We start from the raw sequence: 15,364 nt of genomic DNA, 5'->3' as shown, positions 1-15,364 counted from the left end.
AATATACAACACATGGCTAAACTACTTTTAAAAATGAAGTCATTTCTTTTCCCCCCCGAACGGCCATACCTACAGTGCTGGCCCTACACATAACAACACCAATCAAAACCAGAGATAAGAAAGCAACAAATCTGCTGTGCTCAAGGACACCCCTGTGTCCTTTTCATTCCAGTCCATTACACCACTGCGACTCTAGGGAAGATCTCAAACAGAACATCAATACAGCTTGTACGTACATGGATGTATACAGTGTGTTTTGCCCTCTGAACCCTCACATAGAATTAAATTCAAAAGCATTTGGACGGTGGCGTAATTCCTCTCGTTTTGGCTCTGTACTCCAGCGCATTGGATTTGAAATAAAGTGAATAAAGTGCAGACTGTCAGCGTTCGTTTGAGGGCGTTTACACCTATATCGAATGATCTCTAAAGGAATTTCAGCCCTTTTATACATAGCCCCCCCATTGAAAGGGAGCAAAAGTAATGGGACAAATAATATACAATCTGAAACAGAGCCATCACATTTAATACTTGGTTGCAAATCCTTTGCATTCGATGCCTGCCTGATGTCTGTGTCTCATAGACATCATCCCAATATGGGAGTAAATAGCCTCAAATCAAAGCTGACAATCTGCACATTAACCTCTTATTTAATACAGAGCCAAAACAACAAAAATGGTGTCGCCGTCCCAATACATTTGCATTTAGCTGTACGCGAGTACCCATTAACGGTGGAGTGGGTGAAACTGGTGTATAGCACTGCGGATAGATATTAATTATGCTCCAAATGCTCAGTTGTTGTGTATAAACAAGCCAGCTGGATCAGACGAGTCAAACCGCTCGGAGGCAGACTGTTTTCCCACAGGCCCTAGCGAGATGAAATGACAGGCAGGGAGAGAGCGAGGGAAGGGAGGGAGCGAGCGAGCGAGCGGGAAAGTCTTCTTACGGCGGAACTTTTAAGCTCCGTCCCCGGCCTCGATTCTTAAAAGTTTTAAAGGGGAACTGCACCAAAAAAAACCTATTCTTAAAAATATATTTCCCATGTTATTTGGACGTAATATGCTAAAAAAAAAAAAAAAATCCAGCTTTCAAACTTCAAAGTCCACCCTTTAGAATAGAACCACCGCTTTCTCATATTCCGAATTGCTCTATCTAGGAAGCAGGTGAAGAAAAAGAAAAGGGGAACATATTGGTGATGGGCCTATAGAATAATGGGGAAAATATATTTTTTGGGTGCAGTACCCCTTAAAGACGGCAATGCGAGTCAACCCGGTTCACTGCACGGAGAGAGACAGAGAGCGTCACTCACTCCCCGTCCGCAGGATGATCTGGTCCCTCCTCTCCCCGTTGGGGTTCTCGAAGCAGCTGTAGAGGCCGTTGCTGCTCGGGTCGACCTCCATGAGGACGAGCCGGGGTCCCTCCTGCACCTGCCGAGCCTTCACGTCCGTCCCGTTCACCTTCCACGTGACCGAGGCCTCGTCGCCCAGCGAGCCGCACTGCATGGTCACGTCACTCCCGATCTTCTCATACTGTATCCTTCCGCCTGCAGGAAACAAATAGAGCCGTTAAATTTTTTTTTTTAAAACAATGGAGAGAATCCAGCTTCCCACTTAAGCAGGGGAACAGCTCACATCTGAAACAGGGATTATCTGCTTTTAAACTGGTCCCGAACATATCACTCAAAGCGCTGTGAAGAGATTACAGAAACATATGGAAGCAGCAACACAAATTACATTTCGAAAAGAAAAAAAAAAAAAAAAAAAAACAACAGGTCTGTCCCACTGCTCCTCAGAAAGGTCAAGGCAACGTTTCCCAAAGCCATTGTAGTGCCTGTTAAACACAGCCTTCCACAAATATCCCCTTTCTTCACATTTCCATTTGCTTTCATCCTGTTTGAATTTTTTTTTGGGTTGCTTAAAATCGGTTGACTTTTGTCTATGCCATGCGCATTTATATCTGATCATTGTGCAAATGGTTTTTGTCTCATTTTTAAACAAACACAATTGCGTGCACCATTGCTAACTGTTGTTAGTGGGAGGACTCAGGAAATGAAAATAACATTAGAATCCCCCGCTTGCATATTTTATACAATAAAATTACCTTTAACTGTCTTGGTAATACCAACCACTCAAATATATAGTGCTTCCACATGATAGCACCACCAGTTATACCACCAACCACCAGAAATTCCTCATGCGCAAGTGTCCTCCCATTGGAAACCATTGTATTTCTACACCAACACTCTAGGAAGACCTCTTCAGTTATTGGATAATAACCTGTCAGCCATGTCAAACCCCACTTTGCATTTACAGAGAGGATTCCAAAAAAAAAGACTAGGAACTGTATGTGTTTGCAAGCACCGTACGGATATTTTCAAGCTTAGAATCCAAGGTTTCACGTTCTTCAAACATCTTTCCTGTGACTGTAAAAATGTATATGGAGTCAAATAAAGTACAGAGGTGCCATTTGGGGGAACAGGCCACATTGTGGAAAAAAATAATAATCATTAAAAATATGTAAAAAAATTTTAAAGGTTTTTTTGAAGACTGTACAAAGGTAATGTTTGATTGCACAATTTGTTCTTACGAAATTGGGCTTATGAGATCATTTAATTAACGTTTTCATATTTCCAAACACTTTTTCTGAGATGAAAAATATTCAGAAGCACATCTAGGTGCCCTGTAATGTGTTTTAACCAGTATCTCCAGTAAACACATGCTCCTGCATCCTGCCCGTTTGTGTCTGTGTTCGATTAAAGGGTTTTTAAAAAAATCATATAAACATCCCACCGGGGATTATCAGGAAGAGGATTAAAACCCGAAAGGCTTTCCCTTTAACCAGCAAGTCCACCTGAAAGTCCCTTAATGGCACTCATTTAATGAAAGCATCCTCTGCGCCCAAATCAGTCCAGACAGGGCGGAAAAACACGTGGCCATTTATTATGTTTTTTCTCTTCTAAATGTCATAGACAGCAAGCCATTTATTTGGCCTCTGTTTCATTCCCTTTGAGAATTTTCATTAAGGGTCTCTCTCTCTCGTTCTCTCTCTCTCTAACTCTCTCTTCCCCCCCCCTCCCCCCCCTCCCTCTCTCTCAGCGTGCTCACTTGTCTCTGTGCTCTGGGAAGCCGGGCGCAAATAAATCCATTTCCTGTTTCCCTCGCTCTTATCTCCAGCCCTCGGAGGGCCTCGGCTGCGATACCGCGCCGAATCGCTGCCCCCGCGGCGAGAGAGAGAGAGAGAGAGAGAGAGAGAGAGAGAGAGAGAGGGAGAGACAGAGAGAGAGAGAGACTGAGAGAGAGAGTGAGAGAGAGACAGAGAGAGAGAGAGAGAGAGAGAGAGAGAGACAGAGAGAGAGAGAGAGAGAGAGAGAGAGAGAGAGAGAGAGAGAGAGAGAGAGAGAGAGAGAGAGAGAGAGACGACAAAACCGCGGGAACAAAAACGCGATATCCGCCACCTTTCTGAAAGCTCCGCACGCTTAATTCCGTCGCGCGGCTTAGCGGGTGCCGCCGCGCCGCCGCCCTATCAGATCCCGGCGCGTTTTCTCACTCAGCCAGCGGGACTCGCTTTCCGTGAGGAGTCTGAAATGAGAACAAGCGACTCTCTTCTGCTCGGGTTTGCCACGGGAGCGTCGTGTATTATCTTTCGGGAAAAAGAAGCGGAGCGTTTCCGCTTCGGAAAATAAAACCCCCGGAAAAGTTCCTCCAAAGGTGAACCGCTCGCTCAAAATGGCTGTGAAGAGATTGCGGTGAAAAGCGCCAAGCGACAGATATGCAGCTCGCCTCCTACTCTTCCCTCAGAAAAGGCTGGTGTTCGGGGGGCTTGCGTGATTGACCCTTCACATTTTGGAGGGAAACTGCACATAACCAGCCAGGTTCAGGAAGTAAGAGAGGGGTACGAGAGAGAACAGCACAGCCTTTCATTGGAGCTGAGTTTTAACAGCTCAGAGGAGCTCAAGTGTAGACAGCAGGGGGAAAGGGGACCCCGAAATGATGGGGACATCTGGACCTTCTTCGTGGAAAATGAGCGGGAACAGGACTATCCAGAACTGCGATGACTGTGATCATCCAACACTTGATGACTGTGATCATCCAACACTTGATGACTGTGGGCTATGTATTAGCATCAGCCGCTGAGGGAGGGTTACGGTCAGCGTGCGATGCCCGGACTCCGTTCATCAGTTCCCAGGCACGTATGGGTCCATCTGTTTCCCTGTGTGCAGTCCACCCCATCAGACTGATGACCATGCAGCTCAGCTGTTGAGCTTTATACAGTGAAAACGCATGATGGCTGAGGACACACATAGCGGTCTCTGTGCTCTCAAAAGGACTGGAGCAAGAGTAGCAACGGTGGAGGCCTACTAATGCAATCTGGAATTCCAAAAGAAGATGACTAAAGGGAAGAGAGAAAAAAACAGGTGGGAAATCTGCAAATCAGAAAGGCAGGATGGCATAATGCCATTACCAAACAAGGCAGCGAGCGCATTTTATTTATTCATTTTGCGGGGGCGTTCCAAGGAACATTTTTTGCCCCGCTGACTCATTTGCAATTCAGCCATTTTCACAAAATTTTAAGGCTACGTCGTAATTATTCTACAAGGCTGAAGCCCACAGAATATTAACACTTTATATTATTCGTAAGTATTGTATCAAAGATGGCTGACATTTACCAACCCCTCCTTCATATGGGAAGCATGCGCCTGGGCCGCACGCTAAATTGTCGATTTAGCACCGTCGTCGCAGATCCGCAGTTTGCGGCTAGCGCGCCTCGTCACAAACCCCCGGGGGATTGGGAATGACGGGACAGATGGAAAGCGTGACAGAAGAACGAAAGTGTGGCAGGAACCTCTTCACGAAACGTCAGGGCATTACCTTTGCTTCCACCCTGAAAAACACTACCAACAGACAGACGGCCATTTTAACAGATAAAAGCGTGTAAAAAGTACAATTTTAAATTCTATTTTACACATCTGACACTAAAAGTAAATAACAAAGAAAGCATAAAATGAAAAGGAGTAGATGTTATTCGACTTATTAAAGAGCTGTATGAGTGGAGTTATGTGCATTTGTGCTGGACTAAAGCACTAGATATGTCCAAATGCATTTAAGGACTAAAGGCATGAAATACTGCCATCATCAAAGCCTTTTGGAAATTTAACTTTCACGTTTAATAGAATACCAAGGATCTTTATCCCAAAGGTACAGCTTTCAATGAACAGGTGCTCTATAGAGACTAAGACATTTTTCTAAATTAAGAGGTTTATATTTTATTAATATGTCACCTTTGTAATAATTGGCCAACTTCGTCAGTGAATCTACTAGAAACATTCCATGCTTACCGAGCCCCAAACACAGTTCATGCGAATCAGGGCTTAAGGCTTGTGGAACTGGGAAGTGAAAGTTTGCCCTGGGTGTTTTTTTTCTAGCTACGAGGTGGGATTTGATTCACCGCACGAAACGAAGGGCGGTTCTACGGCGGGCGTCCCGTAAAGGTCATCAGGATTAGAGGCGCCCGATCGATCTGCCGAGGACCGGAAGCGTCCGTCCCGCGTCTCCAGCTCGGCGGCTCGCGGCCCCGCTCTGGGAGAACGCCGCTTCGGCTCGTTTGGGTTCGTTCTCCCGCCGGGGTAAAAGAAAGGGTGACTCAACCACCCCCGACACCCGGCGTCGCACCTGAGGTCCGAAGGCACGGGGTCAGAGGTCAAGGCCTTCGCCGTTCTCCTTTTTCCCGAAACCCGGTAAAAAAAACCGAAACGGAACGACGGTTTCGACACGAAGGCGGCGCGGCTGAGGTCGCGCCCTGCCCCCCTGCTCTCGATCGTTTTTTCTGAAGTGCGATTGGTTATTAATCAATGTTTGGCACGGCCAGAAACCGGCACTATTGGAGCAATATCTTTGGCTCAATTCTGACAATGTAACCACTCCGAATGATCACAGCGTTACAGAGTAGCAAAGCACAAGGCGTCGCTGATACCTCCCTAGGGTAATTCCAAGGGTAAATGTCTGTGTGTTCTATTTCCATTTCACTATTTTGTGGTAGGCACAAAAGGAGGTCACCAATTTTTAATTTCCTCTCCTGTCTCTCTCCTCAGACACTATTGCGAACAATCTAATAACAATCTATTTTTTAGGAGCACAACTTCACCTTTGAACCTAAACGCTGTGAGTAATTATTAATGCCGACTCTGATCGATTAGCTGGCTAACCAAGGCTACCTGTTATATAGCATGAAGCACAGAATATTGCACATAAAGCACAAAACATTATGAAAAACACACTCGTAGCATGAGCCACTGTTTTAGCCAAGAGGTGGTTTTGGCGGGCATAAATAAAAGATGATTGTATGTGATAAAAAATATGCCAAAACAACACTTATCCACACTCCAGTTAAATCCTTTACTCTAATGCCATTGGGAATGTTTGCATTGCAGACTGAGAAAGTGCCAATTTCACTGAGTGCAATTTTACTGTATGCAGGTGACTATTTGATGATGTTCAGATGTGTGCATTTGTGCTTTCAGACATGTCCAGATACGTTTCATACGGACATGAAAGGACATTCAAAGTACCTCTCTGCATGGATGCCAAAATTCGAGGGCAATGTAGTTATGACCAGGGTGAAATTCGTACTGCAATAAATGCCCTCGTCCATGGCAACCCACATCACAAATTACACGGTACCTTCATCCTTCACAAGACACCTAATGCTCTCAAGTTTATACAAGCCCACGGATTGAATTCATTCTGCAACACATACGATACATGATACAAGACTCTCCCCATCGTGGGCCATCGTGGGCCAAAAGCCAGCCGCAGTTGAAGCAAACCTCTCCAGCTACACAGGCTTGAAGTCAGCCTCCTCCCTACCGACACTGCCGCCTGTCTGTCTACCAACACACCGCCTGCCTCACAACATAAACTCAGCGTCATGTATCTGAGCTACGTTGAGAGTCGCAAAGAAATTTTTTAAATAATGTACGAGGACACGGGACAGTGACAGGCCAGGCAGTACAGATTTGGGAAGATCAAGCGCTAACCCCCCACCCCCTGCCCCGCACTCAGGGCTGGCGAGGTCAGGGGCGGGTCTAGATAAGTGGCCTTGCCTTTTTTTGTTTTTTTGTTGTTGTACGGCGCAACTAATCCAGTTTGAAATATGCGCACCGACTCCCTTCTGCTGAAATACACAGATCCCGGGGCCATTATGCTGATGGCACTGTATGTGTTCATTTAATAAGCCGCCGTCCTTGTCCTCAAACCGCAAGCCCCCTTTTAAGAGTTTCTCTGGAGTGTGGAGGAAGCAAACAAGCCAGATGTACGTGTAATTATTCTCATAAATTCAAAGGACAGCTCAAGATGCACAAGAAATCACAAAACGGAAGGCCGGGAGCAGGGAGACAAGGTCTGCCATACACGAGAGAGTGGAGGAGTTTTATTTGGCCTACATTAAAACAGCAAAAATAATTCTAACATGTAGTTTTCATTTATTATTTTTATAGTTATTTTGGTATGTGATATGTTTCCATCGGATTAGGTCATTTTGGGTACGTATCGGAATACATTCTGATTCATATGATGATGCAGTTTCGAATTTTTCAAGCTCTGTGTTAGCGGTCTGTATTATTGCGGTTCGTGGAGAGCGAATGACAGAAAACAAAGTTCAGTTTTTCTGGACCGAAATACGTGAACAGCAGGTGCGCGAGACTGCTGAGGTGCCCGGACGAGAGTTTGGCTCGGCGTTACAGGAGCCAAGGTGAGAGGAGGTGCCACACAAACAGGTGCGTTTCCACACTCTCAGTCTCTGGCAGAAGCTGGGCTGTGACTACCCGAATGAAATGGGGAGCTCATTCCACCCCTTGGGGGGGGGGGGGGGGTCAGGATAAAGCAGAGATGTGTTCCAGAGCCGGGCCCATTTTGGGAGGGGGCACTAAGGCGGTCAGTGGATGCGAGCCGCAGTGTCCCAGCAGGAGTGTGGAGTCTGATAAGAGATTTTCGGTAAGAGTATGATGTCCCTCTTGTCGCGGCGTAGGACAGGACTGGAGATTTGAGTTCCATTCCGGTCATAATCGGTATCCAGTGGAGGGGGATTTGGAGAGACGTCACGTGACGCGAGAATTTTGGCGGACTGTCAATCAGACGAGCAGAAACATCCGGAAACAGCAGGAGGGGACAGACTGCACCTGCAGTCAGTTCCAGTGGCTGTACTGCCTCAATTCCCAATAAATAATAAATTTGCTCACGGTGGTACATATGAAAGTTTTTCCACCTCCCCGACAAGACCAAACAATGGTTGCATGCACAGCATTATATATTTATCCATGACAGAAATACAATTCCATGCTAGGTCTGCTTCAGGACAAAATCCTGCCAGGTAATGTTTTCTAGTGTATTGTTGTCCAGTTTCTTTTTGCAGCAATCCATCTAATTGATTACAAATCCAAAACACAACACACATACATTCATATACTTAAATTTGCAGTCACTGCCAAGTTGAATCACCAGCCTCAGATAGCTGAAACAGGGCTGTTGGGTGGCACTTCCAAATAAAGCACCAGCATGCACCCTCTTTTGCTTTAATAAGGAAAATAATCAGATAAAATGTAGACTTTGCAAGTCTTCACTCTGCAAAAAAAAAAGTCAGTCTTAGCAAGTGTTTTATTCTTGTAATGAGACTTAAAATCCTATTTTTTCTCAAGCAGAAAAAATGTGCTTGTTTTAAGTTACTTTTTGCTTGACACGTGAAATTGTCTCACCTCAATGGCAAGCTTTTTGTCTTAATTAGCAAAAAGTTAACAGAAGTACGATTTAAAGTCTAAATATAAGACTGAAATACTCATTAAAACTTCTTTTTTTTGGTTTTTGCATTGCATAAATTGATTAAATTGGTCAGGATATAAATACATACTGTGTGTGTGTGTGTGCATGTGCGTGTGTGTGTGTGCATGTGTGTGTTTTAGATGCACATCCCAGTGTCCTAATGGACTTTAATGATTTTCTCATGTCTAGACGAGCTGCCACTCACTGTTCTGCATCTTCTGATCTGGTGTCTGAAGCTGCGAAGCCAGGCGAGTATGACCGACAGACCAGAGGAGAATCACGGAGGAAGTACAGGACAAAGCGGGACCTCTCAGCGAGGGGGGGGGGGGGGGGGGGGGGGGGGGGCGAAAGGGAGAGTCGGTGGGCGGAGTCCCACGACGACGGCACATTTAAGGGGACGGCTCCACGGGACGAGGGGCGGCGGCACCCAAGCTTCCTGTGCGCTCATTTGTGAAGGTTACCGTGATGGAAGGTGAGCAGTCATCCCGCAGACGTCCGCCTTGTGCTCCCTGCTAATGAGCCCGTAGGAAACCTTTCATACCGCGGCTTCCATGGCAACCCTCCTTCTCTCCCCCCCCCCAACAGCCATTCGTCTAAGCCGGGGTTATTTCTCCAAACCGCGGTCTGGCCAATCTACCGCGACTCGAGCCAAATCTCCACCGTGCCAGCAAACTGGGTAATTAACAGCCCTAATGCAGATCCCGCCATCCTTACCGGCGGGGATGGAACCTACGGACGCCCTCGCTCAGGAGAACAGGCTGTGCTCAAATTGTTTTTTTTTGGTTTGTTTTTTTTTTAGCCTGCTATTATTTGTCGGGAAATGTGTGAGTGTGTCCTTGAATGGTGTTTGTTCAATATATGCCTCTGAAGGGAGATTGGGACAAAAAACATTTTGCATCTTTAATGGAACGGTAATAACTGAGTATTTTCGCCAGACATTTTTTACTTCCTTGTATAATTTTGAGAAAAAAAACACTTTGGTCCGAGAAATACATCGCGTACCTTTTGATTGTTACACGAAGAACCATAACAAACATATTTATTAGTGAAAACAGTGATAATATTTGCCCGTCAATGTCAACTTGACATGGTTATTGCAAAAAAAAAAAAAAAAAAAGACAAAACAGTGAAATGGGAAAGCACTTGGCATCTTCCACATTATATTTATAATTTATTCTTTTTACCTGCCAATTATTGTTGTTTTAGATGAAGAGGAAGTACACAGGTGCAAGATTGGGGAGGGTGGCTCCTGTACAGATGGGCGAAGGAGACTTTGACCCCACTCCCCCCGCTCCCAAATGGGGGCTGGAACTCTGGCGCTCGCTGCAGAGGGACCCATCTGCCTCTGCTCACCGAGAGCTCCTCCGGCCGTTTGCTTGTCTGTTTTCCGCGGAGGTTCGCCGGTAGGTACGCACGAGGCTCTGTTCTGATTTCAGCGCGCGGGAGAGAGGCCTTGCGCGCGCGGTAGAGCCGCGGCGAGGGTCGCGAAGGCTACCCCGGCCCCCTCGGCTCACGTGGCGGCCCCGCCCTAATCGCAGCCGCGCCCCGCCGACGCTTCCGTTCCCGACGTCAGTGAGCAATCTTCCCTAATGGCCCGCCGGGGCGCGGGGTGCAGTCACGCCGTCATCAGCTCCCCAGACTTCCGCAAACAGCCAGCCACACGCCGGCCGGTCGGAGAGAAAAAAAAAACAAAAAAAGCGGCATCCTATGAACTGAGACCGATACAAACCGCGGCGCGGCCGTCTCACGGAGGCTACGATCACATCAGAATCGGCGGAATGAGCGGCGGAAACCCGTTACGGCTGAAAGTTATGACCGCGCGGCAGTTGTTTGTTATGTTCCAGCGCAAAAGGTTAACAGCTTTGGCACCGGGTGCATATTTTATGATGATGGAAGGTTAGAGGCCGACTCTCGCGCTGAAAGTTTACTCCGGTTCTTCTCTCCGACTCGTAATTGTTAGGAAACATCTGGGCTGATGGCAGTTTGGGGGGGGGGAGGGGGAGTAGGGTAGATTTATATGTTATGAGCTGCTATAAAAAGGAAATATCGTGGAAACTGATGTTTGTGGGTACATCCATTGTCTGTCCACAGCACTCAGCTTCTCTGGTAATTCAATGTCTGAAGGTCTCTTCACACCGATACATAATCAAACAAACACCGGGGATGGATAATAATGCTTCGTGAACAGCATTACCTCATTCGCACCTTTGAAAGGTGAATGAGGCCCACAGCCAAGCACCCTGTAGAGACGAGATGGATTATTACTCAGACAATATTAACGATACTGTCTCTCAATGCGATCAGCAGTTTCACACAGGCAGAAACCATTGCCACACTATTATCAGTATTACCACACCGTTAAACAGTACTGTTGATAAGGAGGGGTAACAAACTAGAGCCAGCAAACTGGAAAGAGTCACCATATGAAACACGGTTATGACCAATCCGGTGACAATTGCATTCTATGGGCTATATAGTACAATGGGAGATTCTGTATGTGCCTGCAGTGTCACTGGAAGAGGCCAGTTCTGCAGTAACCTGAAGTGCCATAAAGGTTCCAGCACTAATGCTACGACCTGCTCTACTCCACAAAACCAAAAAATAAAAGAGAATGTACAATTCTTTGGGTGCTGCAAACCTGTATAGGCTCCAGCACCCCCCGTGACCCTGCCCAAGAGTAAGCGGGTATAGAGGCTTGTCATCCTTTTTTAACATTTTTTGGGACTTTCAGCACCCATCCATCCATCCATCCATCCATTAATCTGTAGTTTCAAGTCAAGGTTCCAGCAGGCGGCATCGAGGCCGACGGGCTTAGCTAGCACGCGCGGTGCGGCCTTCGCCGAGCGACTGTAAGCAATTGATCATCTTCCTCCGGCGTGACTTATCGGTTATAGTATGAGCGAACGGGTTGCTCACGGCCTTTCAGTCGTATTAATAAACTTAATTAAAATCTATCGCATTTCATTTCATTGACCGTCGCCTCGAGGAGAGCCGGGACAGGTCGTAATGCAGGGGCGCGTGCTAGCAGTCACTGCCAGTACTGTTAGTTGATTGCCCGCCTGCGTAGAGGGCTTGCCGTGCTGTGCTTTGTCACGCACGGTGCCACCCTCAGCCAACAGACGGCAAGTACGCTTCACCTCACGCCCGTTTCCTGCCTCTTATTGTATGATTTACAATCCTTGCACTTTTTTTTTTCTTCCCATAGAAACCCACAACTCTGCCATATTGATCGTACTGTATACGGGTCTGTTTCACGGGGCCAATCAACTGTAGGGGATTGTAACACATGACACTGCCCATCATTCTGTGTCATAAACTTACGGCTTGCTTGTTAGGAACATGAAGAAAAACAGAATCAACGTTGACCGCAACAGAGACCAATCAACAGGGACATTTAGCCAGTAGCCAGACAGAAATCTCAGTGGACACTGACGCACAACCCAGCGTTGGACACGCTACACACAGTCTCAGCTTCAGACAGCCACAGCTAACCCAGACTGAGACAGCCTAACAGTCACACCACTAACGCATCCAAGCCGGTATCCCGCCCGCCAAACAAGACACAATGGACCCTGTCCCGCCAGGTTCAGACACTCTTACTGCACAATAACCTACTTATGGGACAAATGCACCATGGTGCGTTTTTACTGAAATGAGCTCTATCGATCTGCGCTGTTTGATGAGGATGAGCTAACAGGTTGCTAATTGTTTGATAAGTATGAAACACACAGAGATGCTCTTGAGAATCCTTTACTTTCATTGAAAGGTCCAATAACCCCCTTTAACTTATTTATGATGACCCATTCTATATCATGCTGTAATAACACACACAAAAATGTGTGATCTGATATGCTAACCTTACAGTATCCTTTGCACAAGGTTCATATCAGTGCATTTATTAAGAAGGTAGCAGATGGGGAAGTTGTAGCCAGTACTCCTATAATGGGAAAGTTGTATGATGGAAAGCAACACGTAATATTATTATTGGGAAGCGATGAAGCCAGTTCTTGTCATACTGGGTCTGTGGAAACTCCTGTGTACCCAAGTGTCCATTTTCCTCATTTATCCTGATTCATATATTTTAGTAGGCTCATGACTTACAGGCATTTCAAGGTTTAGGAGCTTGAATGAAGGACATTTTGGATCCCATATAATGAAGCTCCAGTCCACTAAAACTAGTTTTTCATGACAGAGACTGAGCTGGAAGGTATCCAAAGACTTGGTCTGCAGCCAGATTTGTAATAAAACACTTACTTCAGTAAATTTCTCCGTATTACTGCACATTTTATGTTTGTACTCTGGAGAAAAGAGCTTGTCCCCCCTTTACCTCAAAACTTCAACCTTCAAAAAAGGTTTCTCATGGCAAATCTAACTTGACAAATCTGACCACTGTTTGAGAGTGAAGCGTTTTACGCTGATAAAGTGAACTTGTATTCAAAAGTGGAAAGCTGTCTGTTTTTTATTCATTAATTTTTCCTTGCACATTTTGGCTGTATTGTTTGTATTAACATTACGGACTACAGTTAATCAATACATGTCAGACAATTACTATACATCTTACCTTATTACATTTGCATCGCTACAAAACAAACACTGTACACACTCCACTGTATATACTAAGCTTAAAAGCAGAGAAAGAAAGTCCTAAACTAGACAACAATTTAAGAGATGGCCCATTATGTATGCCCAACGGGACATTTTGCAGCTCATTAAGGGAGTCAATTTAAGTGAGAGAGTACACTTCACAGCCCAGATACAATATGTGCTCCTTTAATACACACATAAACATTCAACCGTACAAACACACACACACACGTATGCACATATTTCTCACACATACATACACACAAACACACACACTCACCCACACACACACACCCACGCATGCATGCATGCACACAATTCTCTCACACACAATTCTCACATCCACAATTCTTCCTCTCCTGTGGTTCAAGTCCCAAAATGGCGGCACCCTTCCAATCTCAACCGTGTTCACTGGGCCAGTCTCAGAGCTCTGAGCTCACAGAAAGCTCTGGCTTTCATTTCACGTTCAGCACTTGCCAACATCCAGGCACAGTGTCCACCATGGCTTATCTACCTTTGTCACGACAGGCTGGGATTCTCCCAGGCCCATTAGAGCCATCTTTGTTTTCAAGATGGCCGTATCAGCTATCTACAACATAGTGGTCAGTTAACTTCATTCAGCCCGTTTTCAAACCGATTTCCCACCGGAACTAAGCTGAAAAGCTTGGTTTCTGACTTAAATGATCTATATGAAAAATGCAGGTCAGTGGACTATTATTCCTGAATATTTACCAACTCCTTTAGCAGAATGACAAAGAGTACTCACAAGTAGCTACTGCAGAATACATAAATGCTGGACTACACCTGTATGAATGTGTGTTTGTGTGTGTGGGAAAGGGGGGCAGTGGGTTGTGTGCATGTGAGTGTGTGTTCGTGTGTCTGTGCAGGCAGGGGGATGGGGGGTTGGTTGTGTGCATGTGTGCATGTTTGTGTGTGTGTGAGAGTGAGTGAGTGTGTGTGAATGTGTGTGTGTGTGTGTGTGTGTGTGCATGTCTGTGCAGGCAGGGGGTGAGGGGTTGGTTGTGTGTGTGTGTGTGTGTGTGCGTGTTTGTATGTGTATGTGTGAGTGAGTGTGTGTGTGAATGTGTGTGTGTGTGTGTGTGCATGTCTGTGCAGGCAGGGGGTGAGGGGTTGGTTGTGTGTGGTGTGTGTGTGTGTTGTATGTGTATGTGTGAGTGAGTGTGTGTGTGAATGTGTGTGTGTGTGTGTGTGTGTGTGTGCATGTCTGTGCAGGCAGGGGGTGAGGGGTTGGTTGTGTGTGTGTGTGTGTTTGTATGTGTATGTGTGAGTGAGTGTGTGTGTGAATGTGTGCACGTGTGTGTCTATGTGTGCGTGTGTGTGCGTGTCTGTGCAGGCAGGGGGGTGAGGGGTTGGTTGTGTGTGCGTGTGTGTGTATGTGTGTGTGAGTGAGTGAGTGAGTGTGAATGTGAGTGTGTTTGTGTGTGTGTGTGTGTGTGTGTGTGTGTGTGTGTGTGTTTGTGTGAGTGATTGTGCGTGTTTGTGGGGGAGTGGGGGTTGAGTGTGTGTGTGCGTGTCTGTGCAGGCAGGGGGGTGAGGCGTTGGTTGTGTGCGTGTGTGTGTGTGTGTGTGTGTGTTGAATATGCTCAAGCGAATGCATGATTGCACGACTACACTAGCAGTGCTAATAGGGAAGCTTAGTGGCTTCGCCTGCACTGAATTTTGATCCATAACTACTTCGGTGTCTTTTGTCATATGATCGCTAAAATGATGACATGCACAGCTGCCCAATAAAACACATGCTCTCATTAGTGAAACAGCAGGGTATTGGAAAGTTAGCTGTGTAATTACAACAGAAAAAAAGCACACGGAAAGGTCGCTGGAGCATAGTTTGAGAAATTCCTCAAGAGATTATCCAATACATGAGGGATTAAGTTCAAAAGCCCCTTTAAGTCCTGAATCATAGCGTTTTCGTGCCCCTCTCCCTCCGGATTTCACAGTAAAGATCAGAAAGT

General features: G+C 46.1%; 1 protein-coding gene across 4 annotated transcripts in view; it reads right to left on the bottom strand.

Annotated features, from left to right (window-relative positions):
• Window positions 1-15,364, bottom strand: part of cntfr (ciliary neurotrophic factor receptor) — a 185,078-nt gene that overhangs the window by 78,345 nt on the left and 91,369 nt on the right. For all 4 annotated transcript variants that reach the window (XM_064308253.1, XM_064308252.1, XM_064308250.1 and 1 more), the window contains exon 3: window positions 1,307-1,540. In XM_064308253.1, coding sequence (XP_064164323.1) covers window positions 1,307-1,540 — 234 coding nt within the window. The remainder of the gene's footprint in view (window positions 1-1,306; window positions 1,541-15,364) is intronic.

This window comes from Anguilla rostrata, chromosome 14 (genome assembly GCF_018555375.3).
Source record: "Anguilla rostrata isolate EN2019 chromosome 14, ASM1855537v3, whole genome shotgun sequence".
NCBI lineage: Eukaryota > Metazoa > Chordata > Actinopteri > Anguilliformes > Anguillidae > Anguilla > Anguilla rostrata.
Note: the sequence above shows the minus strand (reverse complement) of the source record. Positions and strands in the feature narration are given on the sequence as shown.